The following is a 21,599-nucleotide window of genomic DNA, read 5'->3' as shown; positions in this document are numbered from 1 at the left end:
TCTCTTTAAACCAGCCCACCTGCTGTACCTCATGTAAAATCCTTACAGCCCAGCTCTCACTCTGTCACCCCGCCCTACAGGAAAACCTTCAGTGGCTTCCCATTGTCTGCCAAATAAACATAAAATCACTTAGCCTGGCATTTAAGACTTTTATAATTTGGTCCTTCCATCTTCTCATCTTCCTCTTCATGCAGTTTATTCTTTGCAGGCAGCAGCCTAATTAGGCATTAAGGTTGCCTGCATGGCAATCAGACCCCTTGGGTTTGAGTCTCAGCTCTACATATCTGGCTAACCATAGGAGCCTGGGAAGTTGCTTAACCTCTTTACATCTCAGTGTCCTCAGCTGTAAAATGGGAATAATACCACCTAATAGAGCTACTGTAAGTAGTAAATATAAAGCACTCAGGTAAAAGTCTGGCACATGGGAAAGACTCTCCCAACCTTGTTCTAATTCTCCATTTAAAACTAATGAAATATCAGCTACCCATATACCAAGCCCTTACTAAAAAAATGAACTTTGTAACAACCTGGCAAAGACCCTAAAGAACTAGTGACATTGTACTAATAATAGCCTCAAAAGATTAAGCTTCATTACTATGCTAGCTGTTTCTGCACATTCATTTCAATATTTCAAAGCCGATAGGAAGACTTATTCATCTCCTTCTGAATAAAAAATGAAAGGCATTCAAGATAGTAGTAATTCATCAGCAAAACTCATGCTTGAATGAGACCCTATTTCTGGCTACAGAAGCTATACCTTTTTATGCCTGTCATAATAAAACTGCTCTTGAGTTTTAGCAAAAACAAACAATGAAGACTTGGAACCAGCATATCAAATTTATGTCTTGAAGCAAGAAATAAAATCAGTAACTCTGCAAATAATTTGAATTGACAAATAGTTGTCTCTGACGCTGTTATACTGCTGAGAAGGATTCAAGCATTGTGTTCTAGATTCAGAAGGAAATACAGTACCAGGGCCAATCAGCAATGTCTAACAAGGTAAGCATGAAGAGCTGAGTATCTGTCAGCCCTAGAGGATGGGGGCAGAGATGAAACACTGCAGCAGATGGCAATTTTAAAAATAGCTTATATTCTGAACATTTACATAATAGAACTGTTTAAAATATTCTACAGATGCAATTATTTTAATCCTCAAAACTACCCTTCGAGAAAGGTACTATTGTCATCCCTATCACACAAATGATGACCCAAAAGCACAGAGAAATTCTAACGTCCTCAAGAATACCCAGGCAGTAAGGGGCAGAGCTGAATTTGAACACAGGCACACACCAGAATCCATGATGCTATAAAGACTCAAAAATATTTCCAGGTGATGCCAAGAGATGTAAAGATGGGCGGGAAAGACAGTTCTACAAATACCCAAGATGATTACAGCTCGGATTCCATTAAATTAAGATATATCTGGAAGTAAGAAACCTGAAGATCCAGCCTTATGTCCAGGCTAAGTTTGTGGTACTCAATAGTTTTGCAAGCCCAGTGGCCCAGGACACTGGGGAAGGGCTTTGAAGCCACTCATGAATAATCTCGGTATGAACAAAGAGCTCAAGAGAGTCCCAAGGACCAAATCCCAAAAGCATTGCAAATGACCAAATTTGCCAGGACCACTAAAGCGTTATGTGCTCAGTCAGTGGGTGTCCTTCACAAAACTATTTTCAAACAAAACAGTAACGTAACAAATTTACTAGTGGAATAACTGCTTTCTGATGAACCTTAACAAATAGGAAATACTATACAGATGCATGGGGCTATACAGAAACATGGAGATAATTCCTGATGGACATTTGAGCTCCCAAGCTTTCTCAGAATAAATGTATGAAGTGAGTCTTAAATTTGTACATGGGTTCAGGAACGGTAAGGAGAATATGCATAAAAATTATATTAAGATACTTTAATAAAATTATTATTAATTGTAACATTTAAGGACAGAGAGGGAACTAGAGTTCATTCTATTGAGAAAACAAGGCCCAGAGAGGGCAAGCATCTTGCCCATGGTTACACAGCTTAACAGCAGTTTCTATAATACATGTGCTGCATGTAATGTTCTAGTTTTAACTTCAGCATTTTATTACTCTTTAACTTCCATACTGATTTAGAACAGTTCCAAACAAGACAAATTCACACTGAGAATAAAAATAATATTTAAGAAGTGCCTGGCTGGCTCAGTCAGAAGAGCATGAGACTACTGAGCTTGGGGATGTGAGTTTGAACTCCACATTGGGTGTAGAGATTACTTAATTAAACTTAAAAATAATAATTATATATATTTAGTATTATTATTATTACTTCCATAGCTTAACTTTGGGATGTGCTGACCAGTCACTGGTTACTGTAATAGTCTCATGGGCCCTCTGGCCACATGTTGAACTAATAAGAGATAAATTAACAGACAGCTGTATATAAAGAAGGAGAGGGTGGGTCGCCTGGGTGGCTCAGTCAGTTAAGTGTCTGACTTTGGCTCAGGTCATGATGTCATGATTTGTGGGTTCGAGTCCCACATCAGGCTCACTGCTGTCAGCCTGTCAGCACAGAGCCAGCTTCAGATCCTCTGTCCCCCACTCTCTGCCCCTCCCCTGCTTGTGCTTTCCCAAAAAAATAAATATTTTTTAAAAAATAATTAAAAAATAAAGTCACCTGCTAGAGGTGGCAACATTGTATACGAACACTTCAAATGTTCACACTCACATCTAAGAAGTCTGAGACAGTGGTAGCGTCGCCTTGGCTTACCTCCACTATCAGGAATCTGTTTCGCGAAGGCTCTCTGCTCCTGAACGTGAAGGACGTAGTATGGGTTCCAGAGGCCCGGGAGTCCGTCTGCAAAATTGTTGGAGCCTCTCTGCTAGGAATAATCCAAAACAAAGAGTTGTGCTGCTTCTTCACTTGCAAGTGCTGAAATAAAACACAAAGACAGCATGCTTCTTAAGAATAGGCTTAACTGCCCAAGGAAAACTTCAAGCTGTCAAAAAATCCTTAATGAACACATCTGGTAAACTCACTTTGGACCCTTCCCAAAATGCTTTACAGGATGATGGAATTCCCAAGAAGCAAAACAAAAAAACCCAAGAGCAAAACCAGCAGCCTATGTTACATTACTATAGTTCATGACTGGTTATCCACAGGATCTGGCTCAGTGTCCTTGAAAAAAAAAATAACACATCCAGCTTAATTAATCCAAAACAACCTGGTAATGAAAGAACCATCTGTCTTATTTTTCAGCTTCTCTCCACACATACACACAGCTTTATTGTTAAATGCAGAGGTGAGGGAGGTGAGAGACGAGCTTGCTCCGAAAATTCTCTGAGGAGGAAGGGAAGGGAGACGGGAGAATGAGGAGGTCAAGACGAATTAAAATATCTAGAAGAATGTGAGGGGAAAGGAAGCATGGAGAAATTTGTGTGAAGAGCAACTAGTTTAAGAATGTGCTGTGGGCTACTTTCTCAAAAAAAAAATTGAAAAAATATCTCAAACTCCTCTTGCTACAGCTTTTCTTACACAAGACCAACCCTGATACAAAAACAAAACCAAGATTGCATGCTGTTCACTTGTGTTAGTAGAAAATATGTTATTTAAAAAACATTCTTAGGAAACAAATTAAAAACAAAACAAAAACAAAAATATGGCAAATACTTTATTTCAGAAGCCACTATGAACTCTAATGTCCTGCAATAAGGAAATATTTGTGCTTAACTATTATGAAAATCATATAATAACATAAAAAATATTTAGATTCCACCAAGAAGGAAAACATTTAAATGCTGAGAACACTAAGATTATTTCTATGTGTGTGTGACCCATTACCAAAAGACACTGGAGAAAAATGAAATCCATTGATGTGCTGAGTTGTGGATTACAGGGAATTTTTTTCTTTGAAAATGAAAATTTATAGACAAAAAAATGCTAATTTTCACTTTTGAAATATCAAGTAGTTGATGCATTTGGAAGTTAGAAGAAAGGCAAAGTAGTGCTCTCTAGTAGCTATTATAATGGAAGTCTCTACCATGAAACTGAATTTTGAGCCTAAGGAAATTATGGATAATTATACATTTGTGCCCCAGAGTCATTCTCCTTAAATGCAAATAAAGTGCAGCTCCTGGGTTTCTATCATCTTCTACCCAGTAGTAGTTATTAGCAGCTGAAGTAAAAGAGCAATCACAATTTTAAAGTTGGAAAGATCCTTTCAAATTATCTACTCTGAAGAGTTGGTAAAGGAACCCCAAACAGTACCACACCAGAAACAGCTGGAGGGATGGGGACTTAGTTACACCTGGAGGAGCTTAAATCAAGGGAGGAAACAAGATGGCCCATTCTCATGTTTGAATGACCTTCATGAAGAAAAGGCATTAAGTTGGTTTGAAGGCTGGGGAGTGGGGGTGCAAGTTGTTAAGCCAAAGCCAGTGAATGCAATATTCAAGAAGTTAGTTCTGAGCTCAGTAGGAGGGAACTTGCTAATATTTGGGCTGCCTAAAGATAATACAGGTTGACTGATTGGATAACGAAGTCACTTGTTACTGAAGGTATTTTGTCCTAAGAACCGCTTGGGATATATTTGGACAGTAGTGCTTAACCAACTTGAATGTCCACTGGTATCACGTGAACATCTTGTTAAACTGTAGATGATGACTCAGTAGGTCTGGGGTGGGGCCTGAGAATCCGCATCTGAAGCAACCTGCCAGGTGAGGCAAAGGGTCAAGACCGTGGGTCTTGAGTGTCAAGGATATAACTTGATTACACGCATTAGAATGTTATTTAAACCTGTGTCCCCCAAAGCACACAGAGTCTTCTAACCATATGACTTCAAAAGTATTCTCCAGTCTTGATCTGGGGCAGATGACTATAAATAAATAGGTTAAGTGGTAATTAGCAGGACTTTGTGAGTCCACACATCCAAAATTTTACAAAGTTTGTATCTTGGTATCTTGCAGTGACTGTCGCAATCATACTTTTGAGAGCAACTAATTTTGCACAATTCTAAAGAAGAGATGTTTTACTTCCATTTAAAAAAAGTAAGGGGTGCCTGGGTGGCTCATTCGGTTAAGTGTCTGACTCTTGACTTCAGCTCAGGTCGTGCATGATCTCACAGTTCATGAGATCAAGTCCCAAGTCGGGCCCCGCACTGACAGCACAGAGCCTTGTTGGGATTCTCCCTCTCCCTCAAATAAAACAAACAAACGAATGATGCTCACGCCCCAAGTTTGGCAAATACTTGAAACCGAGTAACTGTGTTGTGATTGATGAATGACTGACTGAACAGACACTCAGCATTCAAAAATGCAGTTACTTATTATTTCTACTTACGATTCTACAGTTAACAGAGAAATAGAATGGAGAAAACATGGCTACAAATTTTTCCCAGTGACCTGTTATAAAATTGTGTGTCTCCAAAGGTGGGGAGGAGGTAAGTCTCCCAAGGCTACAATTTGTGGTCTTCTTTTTCAATGTAGGGCTTTATATTATTTACCTGGCCCTGAATTTCACCTCTCTGCTATCCATCAGAGTCATAAAAATTCCTTCAGTGTTTTGCAAGTCCTCATTTCTAGCTCTGCTCCGTTACTTATCTAATAAAACTGGACCTGAATCAGTTCAAAATCCTATGTGATGTCTTTCCTGGAGAAATATGCTAATATCTGAACACACAGACTTTCCTCAAACTTTAAAGCGTTCTCACATTTCTCTCCCATAGTAAATAAGCCAAGAACTGAGAGGAAACCCATTTCCTGCCCTTCTTCTGACTCTGAAAGTCCCCCTTCCAAAGGGTTTGCTGTTTTAGTTTGCTTAAACATTGTTTCTGATTTATGAAAATCAGATTTATGAAATCTGATTTATGAAAGCCCTTTTTTTCCAAACTGCTTATTTACTTTTCAGTTAATTCTGAATGAACTTAGCTTATTCTGTCCCTTGGGAAGTATCATCTGTTTGTTCATTCCTCCTTTGCTATTTTTAAAAGAAAAAAAGTGAATTAGCTTGAGGGTAAGCAATCAAATGAACATATATAAAATCGAAATTTAAGTGTTGGACATTCTTCTGTTCTCCACAGCACATAAAAATCTGTGCTTATATTATTATCCATCAGAGGATTCTCTAAAGCCAAGTTACAAACACGATGCAAATCTTAATTTGGGGTACTTTATAATATTATTACAAATAAACCAATGCATGTGATTTTTTTATGTAAGTAATTTTTTTTTATGAAATCATATAATCCTAGATTTACTTCCTAATACCAGTAGGTTTAATCCTTTTGGCAAAGTGAGTCAAATTTATTTCCTGATAAAATTAACTCTGAAAGTTTCTACCTTCTACAATAAGTGTTGAAGTGATCAATAAAAAATTTCTCAATGCCTATTCTATACCAGACATTGTTCAAGGAAATAAAGATAAAGTAGTGAAGGGGGAAAAAAAAGAAGTTTACAATCCAGGAGAGAGGCAGGTATTAGCAAGAAGTTCACAGCTAATTATTAAGTTACAATATTGGTATGGCTAAAAACTGACCCAGCTAGGGAAAGACAGGGAGCTTCTTAGAAGAATTTGGGGGAAATTCTCAGAGAACTCCACTCAAGAGTTAACCAGATGAAATAGGGTGAAAATGAAAAACATTCCGGGCGGAGGAAACGGCATTTGCAAAGATTCTGAGGTGAGAAGGAAAGCTTCACACAGAAGAACTGAAGCCGCCGATGGGAGTAATGATGAAAACAGTTAATAGCTAGTCTTGGCGGTGTGCCTACCCGCCCGCAGGAACTCACAGATCGCACACAGCACTGGCATGGGCGCCGTTACTCTAACTCTGCACCTAAGGACACAGAAAGGCTTAGAGAAGTCAACTTGTCCAACGTCTCAAAGCAGGAAGGTGGCGAGCCAGAGTTTGGTCTAGGGACTCTGCTGCCTGGGTCCTTATTCTGTACCTGAGAGCCATCAGAGCTCCCCAGGAGCAGGTCAACGTGGAACTTTCCTCCTGTTCGTGCATGTGCATGCGGGTTCCACTTTTTATTCACATGCACGCACACACATTCATAAACATTATATAGGATGTGACCTTGTTTTAAGTAATGCTTAACATTTACACGACAATTATATAATATTCTGAAATTTGCATTTGTCACTCTACTTTAACGTCCATCCATATCGATGTGATGCAGAAAGGTCTAGTTCATTCTCTTTAAGTTCTGTAGAATATTCTATCAACCAAATGCATCACCAAGTTATCAATTCCCTACTAGCGGACATTTAGGTTGCTCTCAGAGAATTGCCTATATAAATGTTATTTTGGAGCCAAAGCTCTTTTGTTTTTCAATCTAGATAATAGATAGTTCAATAAAATAATAATAATCTAGATAATTCAATAAAATAGTTTACTGAGACAGTGAATCTTACAAATGGCTAGAAATACTTTAAAATTGAAATTTCCCTTTTAAATGGGGTTTTCTCTAAAAACATAAATCTTTGAGAATTCAAGTCAGGTAAAAATAACTAAATAATTAAAATACTATGGCTTTCTCAAAAGGGGAAGTTAATAGTATTTTAAATGAGAAAATAAATTTCCAGTTAAGTTGAACCTATACTAATCCTGTTGCAAATAGAACATACTGAAGAGAAAGTAGATTCAGAAGACAGTCTGTATCTTACAACCACTTTCGCCTCCTGGCCACACCACCCTAGACAGAAAAATCAGAGCGTTTGAGCAAGCAGATAAACAAAACAAATATTTCTCTGGAATGCCTTGTTCTGTGCTCTGGCCAGAAAATAATCCAAGGCACAACCACACAGAAAGATAAACATTTTTTTCTTTAGAATCAAGGGATTGGCAAGTGCCTCCCATGTGTCAGAGTTAATGTTTGATAGACAATTAAGCAAAGCAATAAAATGATCGTGAAGTTGTCAGACCTATAAACAGTGTGACCCAAAACAATGATCTATTTACATTAATGGAACTTTTTGCTCAAGGACACTGTAACAAGTTTTATTTTGAAGTGTAAACTGAGGTCAAGTTCACAAATACGTGAAGACCCATCTATTGGTTTCCTACACCTTTAGTATCATTTTCTATACAGAAGAATTCTGAGAAAACCTCAAAAGGCAAATGTTTCAAAATACGGATAACTTCACTATTGGCTGCATTCTTCACACTGTAAGATGACCTAGTCCAGAAAAGGCAAAATGGAATTTGAAGAAGGGCATTTCTCTTCAGAGGGAAAGGGAAGAGCAGTCTCCTAGCTGATTTCCAAAGAAGTGTACACGGTCCCCAAGTCAGTAAATAGAAAAAAAAAAAAAAAAAATCTAGGTTTCCAATGAAAGAAGTAACTCTGTCATACTGAGGCCACAATGGAGTCAGACCGTGTGGCCCCATTTTCACACAACTAGCCAAATGTTTCAGCATGTTCCACAGACAAGCCACGGAGATTTCACTTCTAGATCCCGGACTCTAGCCCAAGAAATCCTTCTGGGCTTAGGGAAATCCTTCCAGGCTACAGGATGCAGCCGTGAACCCAACTGAAATTTATCCTACCAGTAGTTCAAGAAAATCACTGTTAAAGATGGAGCAGTTTCATCATTCATTAATCCATCTGTCCATCCATCCATCTGACACAGATATTTATTACTCATTTATCCCATGGCACAAGGTCTCAGAGCATAAGGAGTATCTGAACCAAGACAGCGAATCCATATAGTCACACATTTAAACATAGACAATTAAACATACCAAACATAACCTTCTGCCTCATTCTAACCTCTTAACTACAGATTCGAGGTGCACATTTTATTATTTTTATTGCATAATATGCATACTGTACTGAATACATGATTCGCCTAAAACCACATTTTTTTTTTTTTTGCATTCCCCCTCAGAGGGCAGAAAAGAAATAGAAATAGATAGATAGATAGATAGATAGATAGATAGTAAAAACAGCAGGAACTAGCAGTTGAAAGAGACTTAGAATGAGAATAAGGAATGACAAATAGGCCAGAAACCAAAAGTAGCATCACTTAAACTTTTGAAACTTCCCCGTGTCTGTGATTTTTAAAAATGTCCTGAAGATTTCCCCATAGTTAGTAGCAGTAAGTAATGGCTTCTGGACAGAAAGTAAGGGGCACATGCTATGGACATACGACATTAAGGGACAGAGTCTGTGCTAAGAGCATATAAGTCAAAAGCCACCAGAGAAACCCTAGGTCCCAAAGCAAGGACACAAAAGAGCCCAGAGCACAGGAAGTGGCCTGAGTCTGTGGCGTCTCCCTGGGGATTTCACAACAGTACAATCCTTGTGGTTCCCCACACCAGACACTCAGCCCAGAATAAAAAACAGATAAGTTGTAAGGCGGACTAAAACTAATCCTTTGCTAAAGAAAGTGCTCTGTTATCTAATATGTTCTGCATAGTTCCTGATTACTTACTAAAGTCTAATTGTTGGGCTGCTTTTCGATCTGAGGGCTTATTTTCTCAGATGAGCATTGGTCTTTGATATGCCTCTGTACAGCAAAATGAAACCTTTATTTTCAGCATGCCATACTAAAATAGAGTATGGCATTTAAAGAATAATGTTTGATTTGTTTTTTTTCCCATCAAAGATGATTTGGACCAGAGGAACTGGAGAAACCAGATGGAGGATGTGGCCCCAGTCTGGATGCAGGAGGACAGGTAGGACCCCTCAGCAGAGACCCAAAAGGCTGATACGCAAGGCTTTCGTCTGAGGCATGTCAGGATACCAAACTGGCTCGGTCTGAAAACACTAGCGAAGAAATCAGGAAAAAGCCATATAACAGTAACAAAACCTCTGTCTTCCTACAGGGCACATCACAGGTGTGGAGCAACCAGGAGCGAGACAGAGCATCCTGGAAGCCCATCCAGACAGGAGCAGCTTGGACAGGGTGTAGCCAGGGCAATGGCCAGGTGCATCCTTGAGGGGGATGCAAAGAGGAGGGGTCAGAGCACCAGGCCCACCGCAAACCCTCTGTATTTGTTTCCCAGAGCTGCAAGAACAAAGTTCCACCGACAGGGTGGCTTCCAACAAGAGAGGTTTATTGTCTCATAGTTGTGGAGGCTAGAAGACCAACTCAGAGGGAGGCCATGCTCCCTCTGAAAGCTGAAGGGAAGAATCCTTCCTTGCTTCTTTCTAGCTTCCTGAGGATTGCTCACACTCCTTGGCGTTCCTTGGCTTATATATGCATCGCTCCAATACAACATCTTCACATGGTATTATCCCTGTGTCTCTGTCCTCACAAGGATGCTTCTTATAAGGACAGAAGTCCTACTGGACTAATAGCCCACCCTATCCCAGCATGACTTCATCTTAACTAACTGCATCTGAAATGACCCTATTTCCAAATGAGGTCACAACCTGAGGTACTGGATAGGAGGGATAGGAGGACTTCAACTTGTCTTTTTTGAGGGACACAATTCAAACCATAACATTCTTCTTGAAATGCCCAGGCCACGCCCTCAGCCAGAAGGACTAAATGCTCTAGAGCCATTTAGAATACCTGATGTTAATTCACGTTAAAGAGAAACAGAAGAAAAAAAAAAAATACTCTATGGTGGTAAAAGTCAGAATAGTGGTTACATGTAAGGAGGGAAACAGTGACAGGAGGGGAGTCCATGATGCACTCGTGAGGGCGAACAATGTTCTAGTTCTCCATCTTGAGGCAGGTTACAAGGTGTGCTCACTGGGAAGAAATGTAGCAAACTGCACGTACATGGTTGTGTACTCCTCTGTATGTCTGATACATTTCCACTAAAACTTTACCTTTTTTTAACGTTTACTTATTTATTTATTTATGAGAGAGAAAGAGCGTGCGTGCTCAAGCACAAGCAGGGCAGGAGCAGAGAGAGAGGGACAGAGAGAATTCCAAGCAGGTTCTGGTACTATCAGCGTGAAGGCCGATGCAGGGCTCAAATGCACGAACCATGAGATCATGACCTGAGCTGAAACCAAGAGTCGAGGCTTAACCGACTGAGCCACCCAGGCGCCCCTCCATGAAAACTTCACTTTAAGAAAACATTAGAGAGGGGCGCCTGGGTGGTTCAGTCAGTGAAGCATCCAACTTCACAGCTCAGAGCCTGGAGCCTGCTTCAGATTCTGTGTCTCCCTCTCTCACTGCCCCTCCCCTGTGCATGCTCTGTCTCTGCCTCAAAAATAAATAAACATTAAGAAATTTTTTTTAATTAAACAAAAAAACATCAGAGAAGTTGGAGCTGTCCAAGAAACAGAGATCTTAGCAACCTAAGTATGACCTCAGAGAGGGGCACTGTCTTGAGAAAAGCCAAAGCCAAGAGTTAGCCACTCACATCTGCTATTCAGACACTCAACTGGCCAGTTTACCTGAGCTGTTTACCTCTTAGGAGCTGGTGTATAACCGGAAATGCTAAGGTAATTTACTTATAATGAGAAAAATGTGAAGGCCAAGGAATACGTATGTTTGAACTGGCAGATTGGCAACCTCCATAGGCAAATCCATGGATGATAATTAAAAAGCTGTTTGATAAGCAGGGACACATTATAAGTAATAAGGGTACTCCCTCCCCTCTACAGTGTTGGAAACATGCTAGGACACTTTTTGCTTTGCTCTGTTTTCCTACCCTCCTTGCAGACCTCTCCCACACATTCCATTTTCAGGCTAAGTATAGTTCAAGTGTTTTTTTCTTTCACATCTGATTCCTCTCTGGGAATTTTAAACACTTGTGGTTAGAGTGTTCTGGGTCCTGTCGCTTAATCTCCAAGCAAGAGAAATTAACACCAAAGGACTGGATTAAAATACTGGACACCACACAGACTTAGTAGAAAACATATTTTTGGAGTAAAAACAGAAGATCTTCTAGGATTAAATATAATTCAGACGGTGAACATTAGACGTTGCATAAGCTCTGAATAACATACTGATATATTCAAATCTGGACGATTCCTAAGAAAGGAGAGTGAAGACAAAACGTAATTGCAATGCAAACAAAGAAATGAAGAGCAAGTATTGATCAAAATTTTACATACAAATTATCAAGCATATAATTATAGAAAATAAAGCTAGGAAGAGAAAGAAGCACTTGGCCTTCTATTGTGTAAAATGTATTAAGGGGGCACTGAACATTTCAAGGCTATGAATTTGTAGTGACCCTCTTGACTATTCTCCCAGGATGTCTCCGCCCCATTGAAACCCATCCCTATTCTCAAATTTCAATTACAATCCCACACTTCAGAAGTCTCAAAAGATATTTAATAGCTCTATGTTTTAAATAGTTGGGTTATTAAAAATGAGAGCTCCAACATCAATTATACATTACCATTACTAATGTCTTCATCATTTTCTCATGAAAGCAGCAAATGGGAAAGATGTATTCCATGCCAAATGCTAACAAGCCTAATGTTAGAAGCAATGTGAAGAATTGGGTTGTTATAAATTGTCCATATAGAGCTACATCCCCAAAGGCATAACCTCATGGGGAGATGTAAACATCATAAGCCATAGGCCTCTCAGTCTGCTTGAGCTGATCCTGCATTCTCTCCTGTGGCATCTCCTCAAATGCTTGATTTTGAACATTATGGGCTAAGAACACTAAATTTCGCACAGTTCTTAACCATTCTCAACACTGTTTTACGCCTCAGTGCCTTTGATTTTGAACATTATGGGCTAAGAGCACTAAACTTTGCACAGTTCTTAACCATTCTCAACACTGTTTTACGCCTCAGCACCTTTGATCATTCCATTTGTGCTTTCTGGAATATTCTCTTCACCTTCCAACTTCCCCCCTCTCCAGAATAACTTCCAAGTTATGGAACCCTCTGTTGGTATTCTCTTCAAGGAGGACTTCACTTTCCACCTTCACTCTGCATTTGGATGAGAATAGAGGAGAGTCTAGGAAAGAAAGCATATGTAAAACTGTCTGAAGAATAAAGATAACTATCATAATTTTAAACCATTTTAAAAAAAGCTAAAAGATGTTAAGATTTTTAATGTGCATCTGAATAGAGCAGTTTTTACTTCATAACCCTAGTTTATTGTGAAAGACTCCTAGTGCCATTCAACCAATAGATTTTCATCCCAACTCTACCCAAAACCCATACGGGTGAATGTGCACACACACATACATACTTCATCCCTTCGTGTGCCCTTGGGTCCCTACAGAATAAATAGCACAGCACCTGGCACATCCTAGGTGCCCAAACATTTGTTCCTGTTCACTGAAGAATAAAGAAATGCAACAACATGAGTATACTAATAAAGTCCAAAGTGAAGCCAGGTGCTAAGATGAAACAGACTGAAGGGAAAATTAGAGCTCCATGAAATCAACCAGAAAGACTCTCTGGAGAAAGTTAATTTGTAACTATCCAAGGAAGAATAGAGTTATAATCATAGCTATGGTAATAGTTGTAGCAATAATAATGGCAAGTAATACAGATTAAATGATATTTGGCAGAACCTATGCTGAACTATTTATATGTGTTTTCTTTTATTGCAATAACTGTGACATGGCCATTATGTCGAGTTTATAGATAAGGAAAGTGATGCTCAAGGTAATAGGCAACTTATGCAGAGTCATGTAGTTAAAAGCCGTAAGGGTAGGGGCGCCTGGGTGGCTCAGTCGGTTAAGCGTCCGACTTCGGCTCAGGTCATGATCTCGCGGTCCGTGGGTTTGAGCCCCGCGTCAGGCTCTGTGCTGACAGCTCAGAGCCTGGAGCCTGTTGCAGATTCTGTGTCTCCCTCTTTCTCTGACCCTCCCCTGTTCATGCTCTCTCTCTCTCTCTGTCTCAAAAATAAATAAACGTTAAAAAAAAAAAAATTAAAAGCCGTAAGGGTAGAAAATGAACACAGATTACCATCTGGTTTGGAATGGGCAGTGTGGAGTGAAAGGAGAAAAGCATTAAGTATCAACAGAACATCCTGAGCTAAAGCACCGGAAGCCTGCAGTAACACAGGTTCAAATGGGAGAGTAAAAGGAAAGGTAGCAACATGAGATGACAGAAAACTTCAAAAACCAGTTGGAGAAACTCTCTGGATTTTTGAGCAGAAAAAAATTTCTGTAATGAAAACCAGGCTTAAAGAATGTTCTGTAATGAAAACCAGGCTTAAAGAATGTTCTATAAAAGGTACACGGGCAGGAATAATGGTGGTCATAGGTAGAGAGCTCAGGTAGAAGATTTTGTATAAGAATATGATTATATCATTTTATGGCCCTCTAAATTTTCTTAATGTTTGTTTATTTTTGAGAGAGACAGAGACAGAGCATAAGAGGGGAGGGGCAGAGAGAGATGGAGACACAGAATCTGAAGCACGTTCCAGGCTCTGAGCTGTCAGCACAGAACCCAATGCAGAGCTCAAACTCTGGAATGGTGAGATCATGACCTGAGCCGAAGGCAGTCGGACGCTTAAGCGACTGAGCCACCCAGGTACCTCTTATTTCATGGCTTTCTAGACAAGTCAGTTGAGGAGGAAGAAGGAGCAGTTGGGGGAAGGGGGATGGCTTGGCGTGCACTCGGCACTGCAGAAACATTATTGTGTGTTTAACAGCTGCTTTTGGAAGGCCTAAGCCCAGCAGAAAAGCTGTTTGGTTTTCACACGCCAAAGATGTACTTAAGTGTAGAGGGCTGCTGTATTTGCTGAGCTAAGTCCTCCAGTTTTCGATTCATTGGCAGTAAATGCTATGAAAAGGACTTCCAGAGCTATTTTGGGTTGCATGAGACTCGTTCAGGAGATATCTGTAATGCCTGTGTCCTGCTTGTGAAAAGATGGAAGAAACTGCCAACAGGATCAAAAAAAAAAAAAAAAAAACCAAAAAAAAAAAAACCCAAAAAACCCTGGAATCATGTGGTAGACGCAAGGGCAGGACCCAGTCTGAAGACTACATTGAAACCAAAGAAAGTGAAAACTCTATCTGGCAACAGGATAAAAAGCAACCAGATCAATAAACTACACAAGGAATTTAAATGTCACAGTTCTGATGTTCACAGGCACCTCAAGTGCCTCCCCTGCTCAGTCTCCTTGTTATAGTAACCAGTCAGATGATGGCTCAGACACAGAGATGGCCTCTGGCTCTAACAGAATGCCAGATTTTTCCTTCTCAGATCTCACACACTGGAAGAGCCAGAAAATATGTTGTGGGATTATCTTTAAAGGCCGTTTTGGGGAAGTCCTCATTGACACACATCTATTGAACCCTTGTTGCTTACTAAAAGAAACAAAGAGGGGCACCTGGGTGGTTCAGCCAGTTATGCTTGCTTTTGGCTCAGGTCATGATCTCACCCATTTGTGAGTTCAAGCCCCACATCAGGCTCTGTGCTGACAGTTCGGAGCCTACTTGGGATTCTTTCTCCTCCCTCTGCCCCTCCCCTGTTCATTCTTTCTGTCTCTCTCTCAAAATAAATAAACTTTTTTAAAAAATTAAAAAAAAAAAGAAATGTACATAATATTTAAGATGCTGAGTATTTCATAGGAAAGCTGAATGCTGCTGTAAAGTACTCTTTAAGTTTTTTTTTTTTTTCTAATCCCCTTTTAATGAACGAAACTAGGGGAATTTTAGGGGACAGAGATGGGATTTTTGTGTGAAAAAAGTATGTAGTTTTACTCTTTCTGCATTGAGAAGCAGTAGTTGGGGCATTTTTTTGAGATGGTTGGCTACACTTGTTCTACTTCATGATAATAAATTTGTCATAACTCAATTTAAAAAAAAGGATATAATTATACCATTTCACGGTTAAAGTGGAAGACCCCTACCAAATCTGTAAAAACATTTTTAAATTTTTTTTTTTTTGATGTTTTATTTATTTTGAGAGAGACAGAGAGAGTGTGCCAGCTGGGGAGGGACAGAGAGAGAGGGAGAGAGAGAAGCCCAAGCAGACCCTGGGCCATCAGTGAAGCCGAGCAGACACAGGGCTCAATCTCACAAACTGTGAGATCATGACCTGAGCTGAAATCAAGAGTCACAAGCTTAACTGACTGAGCCACCCAGGCACCCCAAACACATTTTTTTAATTGGTAGCCTAGATTTGTCCTCCAAAAAAGTTAGTGCCTGGAAAGCATAACCAGGTACTTCATGACCAGAAAGCATTCTTCTCTCTTAATGTCCTGCTTATCAAAATATCCAATTATATTGAATTTATCTGCAGCATAGCTGGAATCAAACAAGAATAATTAGCTAACTTATTTTGACATTTATCTAAAACATTGGCTCCAAATACCAAAAGTAATTTGAAAGAAGTGTCGTTTATCTCACAGATTATTTGTATTTTCAACAGAAAGTTCTCTTAAATTTCACAGTATATCAATTAAATAAAGTTATAAATTAATTTAATTTCTGTTGCTAAAAAGCAGTTGAACACCCTCTTATGCCCTAGTTGAATGCCTTGATTATCATCTCATTGCTCTTATCTAAATGCAACTGGTCTATTTTCAACTGGTAAGTGCAGCTACAAATTATCCATAAAGAAGTCAGGGAATTTTTTTTTTTTAAATCTCTACCTTCTTTGGCCCTATGTTAAACATAGAAAGTGTACACATTCCCTTATCTTTGCCTCCTCCAACTCTAGGAATCTTACATACAAAAGGGTTGTACAAGATTTTAATAAAAGCATCTATTTTGTTTCATATATTATATGTTTATGGTATTTATTAATTTATCTTTTATTTTATTATTTTTTAAATGTTTATTTTTGAGAGAGAGCGAGCGAGCATGGGGGAGGGGCAGAGAGAGAAAGAGAGAGAGAGACTCTCAAGCAGGCTCTGCACTATCAGCACAGAGCCCGATGTGGTTCTCGAACTCGAGAACTGTGAGATCAAGACCTGAACCAAAACCAAGAGTCTGATGCTTACCTGACTGAGCAACCCAGGCACCCCTAGTTCATCTTTAAAAATTTTTATTTTTAACAAAAGCGGCACCTTCTGTGGTGCCAGCCTAAATATTTGTGATAGAATATTTCCTATGAAGAAAATTCCACCAACTGTCAGAAACAAAGGACTGATAACCTCTCTGAGGACTGAAATCTGATGGGGTCAGGGGAAAGCACTCCTTAGAAAGAGCTAAAAAACAAGAAGGCTGTGTTTATATAGCATCATGTGTTTGTGGGCCAGAAAAAAAAATCTAAAAGGCAGAGCCTCTAAATATTTAGAATTTTTATTTTTATTATTTATTTTTTTAATGTTTTTATATTTATTTTGAGAGAGAGAGAGAGAGAGAGAGAGCATGAGTCGGGGAGAGGGGCAGAGGGGCAGAGACAGAGAAAGAGAATGCCAAGCAGACTCCATGCTGTCAGTGCAAAGCCCAACACCAGGCTCGATCTCATGAACTGTGAGATCATAACCTGAGCCAAAATCAGATACTCAACTGACTGAACCACCAGGCACCCCTAAATATTTAGAATTTTTTAAATATGAATATAGAGTATCTCTATTAACCAAGAGGATGCCCTCTGAAGACATTATTCTTTGTGAGAAACTTTGTCACTATGAGCCTCAGCAGGAACCCCCAGTCAGCCCCTCTCTTGCACCCCATCTCTCAGTTCTCGCCAGCCAGGCTCTTGTTCCCATTCCTCCTAGCTCTGGCAATCCTGACAAGGAGAACTTTTCATCCCCCAGAGCATTTGTTCGTGTCTCATACTACGCTAAATGATAGCTAATAGGAATCTAAGGAAGATATAATAAGTGTTGGAACTTCAGCAATGAGTGCATATCTCTACCTACTAAAGTGCCTAAAACCGTGGATATAAAAATGTACTATTATAGAGGGAAATAGCTTTGTTATTCACATCTTTGGCACACACATTTACTTCCCCAGTAGTATGACCACAAACCAAACTCAACTCAAATCAACATAATTATGAATTATGAAACTGTACTGAAGACTTACTGGAGCACCTGGCTGGCTCAGTTGGTTGAACATGGGACTCTTCCTCTTGGGGTCATGAGTTCAAGCCCCACGTTTGGCCTAGAAAGTTTACTGTACATGAAACAAATTGGAAAATATCCTTCTGATGACATTTACATACTGGTCTCTTTCTTGTCAACACAAGTACACTAAAATATTTTCAAAGAGTTTTCAAACTTTTCAAAGCCAAAAGAGTTTTAATTAATATCTGCAAATCCACAGCAATGAATTCATCTTTCACCTGTCTTCTCCAATGGGTAAAGTTTTCGAAATAACAAGTTGATAATAGTTACAAAGATGAATCCTAATAGTCATAAAGATGTTACAACTGAGCTAATACATTAACACTGTGGGTTAATCCACGGACACTGATTGAGTCACTTGGCAAATGTTTGTTCTATCCGTAATGTTCTGGACACTGCACCAGGTACAGAGGACACAGGGGTGAACAAGACAAGATGTAATCACTGCCCTCTCAAACAGAAAGGTATTCCGGATTTTATGCCATCAACCAGATTTAAAAAAACAAAAAAAAAGACACAAAAAGCTAAAAGTGAGTTGTTCAAGTGATGTACATTAGTGACATTAAGTATGTGAGTTAATAAACAAATCGGGCATCTAGGTAAAGAATCTTAAAAACAATTTTCTCTCTAGGGAGTGTACCAAGCTTCCCCAGAGGGTAACATACTGGTAATGAGGAGCTATCCTAGAGTCAAAGCATAATCGATAAAATGCTGGAACCTTCTGTTCATTTCTTATAAACCAATGCTACTGAGAGACATCAGCTTGGACATAAACCTTCATGATTTAACTACTACTCTGAGATCATCTACAGAGACCAATAGAAATGAAATCTCTCACACATTAGTACATTCCCATGACAAATACTACAAGAATCATGCACATTTCCACTGAAACTATACTCTAAAGAGAGAACATAAACCTCCTATAACAGACTGTGTAGATGTCAGTCTGGGAGAGAAGGAGCAGATATTCAGGAAAAGGCAAGGGTTTCTGGGTTACTTAAATTTTTGTCTCTTGTGACAATCATTGTCTTACATAAGATATCAATTGCAATTCATTTGCTTAATTAAGTTAATTTTCAGTATCTAGTTTCAGACATCACCAGCCAACCCAGGGACGTCTTAGAGATAATTAGAGGTTCAGTCTGCAGAGAGGTTGAGAAATCAGAACTAGTGATGGACAGTCTTATGCATAAAGGTGAAACTAAGTGAGTGTATGGATTTATCTCAGAGTATAAAAGGAACGGGGTCCAGGGTCCTTTGAACCTTGATTCTCCGGGTGGATGCCTGTGCCCTGGCATGGGGCAAGGAAGGAGAAATCAGTGATGGCCAATTAAGAGAGGGAAGTAAAGCTGGCTGAGGGTGAATGTACATGTGCAAGTCTGTGTGTGTGTGTGTGTGTGTGTGTGTGTGTGTGTGTGTGTGTGTGGGAGAGGGAGTAAGAGACACAAACAGGAAAGGCCATGCCCATTGGGTGAAGACTGACTTAATCTCTAATTAAAAATCTCTGGTGGCATCCCATTCTAATTAAAACACAATTCAAGTTCCTTTCCAAGACTTGAAGGCTTCACATAAACTGTCTCCCACCTTCCCGATTGCATCTCTCCCAAACTCCTTCTTTTTACTCCTCTGCTTCTACAAGTTCTCCAAACACCCCAAATCCATTCATGCCTCAGGGCCTTTGCAGATGCTGTTCCCTCTTCCTAGAATGCTTTTCCTTCTGCTCTTCACTTGATGGCTGCTTCTCATCATTCAGGTCTCAGTTCAAAAACTACTCCCTCAGAGAAGCTCCAATTGCTCTAAAGAAGCTTTCTCTCTGGCAAACCCTGAGGTGCACTGGCTTGTATCTGAAACATGTTTTTTCATTTATTTGTACCTTGTTTATTGACTCCATTTCCCACAGAAACATAAGGTCTCTAAGAGCAAGGGCTCTATCTTGTTCAACACTGGGTGCCCTACCCCCACCACCAGCACCTAGAGCATCTCCTATTATGTAGTGGATACTCTGTAAATATTAGTTAAATCTCAAGTCCCACCTTATGGATGACTGTGCAGAAGGTCACCCAAGATCCACTGCAAAACCACTCTCTGCTCCCTTGTCACCTCGACCTTCTACCACAGTGACCATAACCCACAACCAACCAATTCCGGACCTGCTTCCACAACCTGTGGAAGGTGGAGGTAACGCTGCTTCCCTTTCAAGAATCTCCAGCTTCCTTGCCTGTTCTCCTCTGGAGGCCCTATTCTCATCTCCTACAGATCTTTCCATTCCCAACCAGATAAAGGTAGCTCCAGATTTAAAGAATCCTTCAAAGACCAGCATCACACGCTACTAGGCACACTGTGTCTTAGGTATAAGGGCAAAAAGAGAGAATGGGGAAGAAGAGCACCTTTTCACTTGGCTTTTCAGTGTTTATGATAAAAAAAACAAAAACAAAAACAAATTTCCTAAGGGTTGGGTGCTTTCCTTTCTCTCTCTCCCAAGAAAAGGAAAGCCCTTCCCTGGTCGATGCAGAAGGCTATGACAGCAAATGGGAAGCTGGCCATTCCCCCTTGGATGACAAAAAGTCTCCATGAAAAAGAAATATGGACATGGGAAAGAGACCCATGTCCTACTGTTCCTTACTTTGTTTTATCCTCATAAACTCACCCCTAGAATCTCACCCCTTCTTAGCCTGGCTGTATGGCAGCCAAGTTCCTGACCAAGCCTAAGGCCCTACTGCTTGTTTGGTGCTGGCGAATCACCATCAGCAGTAAGAACTCCTCACCATGCTGAGGAAACAGTACTTCTGACATCCTAATACAGAACCAGAAATACAGTTTCCTCCTGACATGCCATAATATCCAATGCATCCATTGTCTGCCTTACATCAAGCTGACTCCCAATCAAATACATCTTTATTGAAGTATAATTAACATACAGTGTGGTAACAAGTTAATTTACTTTTAACCCTTAAAGGGTTCACCTGGAAATTCTGACACGTACTGTTATCCATTGTAGTCACGATAAATAGGAGAGGTTACTTTCAACTGTGAAAGTGGGGATGGATGTAGCCCTGGGAGGACTCCTTCCAGGAGAGAAGGCTGAGTAGGAACTTCAGTGAAAATATATTCAGAATGAAAAGAATTTTTGGAGCACAATCCATTAGAGATAACATATCCTCCTGAATTTGGCCAGACACAGCACACCAAAGTGACCCGTCAAAGATGCAGAGAAGACAGAAGATACCTAATTGAGCAAAGTCTGAAGCTCTCAGAAGGAAAGGCAGATGAAGTACTCAGACCACCTGTTCAAGAAGCCCAGCCTGGGGGTAATTAAGGAAGTATATTCAGAACAGGGGATATATAACTTGAGTGTGCAAGGCAAAGGTGAACAATATGTATAAAAAATGGAAGAATTTGTGAGGAATGTATACTATGGAGGCTTCCTGGGATGGCGTAAAGCAGAGGTTAAGCAGACCTCCGTGTGATCCATTCTAAATCCTTTAAACTAGAGCAATCTTAGTTTTTTTTTTAACTATAAAATGGGGCTAAATATTCCTGTCTCATAGAGTTGGTGGGAAGATCTAATAAAAAAACACATGTGAACACACGGGGGATCCTAGTGGATGCCACATGAGTTTTGTGCTTTTCTCACCTCCTTGATAAGCATTACCTAGAATGCATATCAAACAGATATCTGGCCCCCAACCCTGGATGGAATCGTAAAACCCATGGAA

At 39.8% G+C, this 21,599-nt stretch overlaps 2 protein-coding genes across 4 annotated transcripts in view; one reads left to right on the top strand and one right to left on the bottom strand.

Annotated features, from left to right (window-relative positions):
- Nucleotides 1-21,599, bottom strand: part of ST3GAL6 (ST3 beta-galactoside alpha-2,3-sialyltransferase 6) — a 61,690-nt gene that overhangs the window by 37,623 nt on the left and 2,468 nt on the right. Inside the window, exons 1-2 of one of the 3 annotated variants that reach the window (XM_060640179.3) lie at nt 3,200-3,406; nt 2,746-2,907 (exon numbers count right to left, since the gene is read on the bottom strand). The gene's annotated coding sequence lies outside the window, so the exon portion shown is untranslated. Of the gene's footprint in view, nt 1-2,745; nt 2,908-3,014; nt 3,124-3,199; nt 3,407-21,599 lie in introns of those variants that run through there. The other 2 variants (XM_060640178.3, XM_060640176.3) reach the window with 2 other exon arrangements.
- LOC132683799 (uncharacterized) overlaps nt 7,146-21,599 on the top strand; it is a 38,820-nt gene continuing 24,366 nt past the window's right edge. Inside the window, 6 exon segments of the mRNA XM_081790146.1 lie at nt 7,146-7,155; nt 9,580-9,649; nt 9,800-9,901; nt 14,505-14,948; nt 14,950-15,193; nt 19,899-20,165. Of these exon segments, the coding sequence (XP_081646272.1) occupies nt 7,146-7,155; nt 9,580-9,649; nt 9,800-9,901; nt 14,505-14,948; nt 14,950-15,193; nt 19,899-20,165 (1,137 nt within the window).

Source organism: Panthera onca, chromosome C2, assembly GCF_046562875.1.
Source record: "Panthera onca isolate mPanOnc1 chromosome C2, mPanOnc1 haplotype 2, whole genome shotgun sequence".
Lineage (NCBI taxonomy): Eukaryota > Metazoa > Chordata > Mammalia > Carnivora > Felidae > Panthera > Panthera onca.
This window is presented reverse-complemented; position numbering and strand designations above follow the sequence as displayed.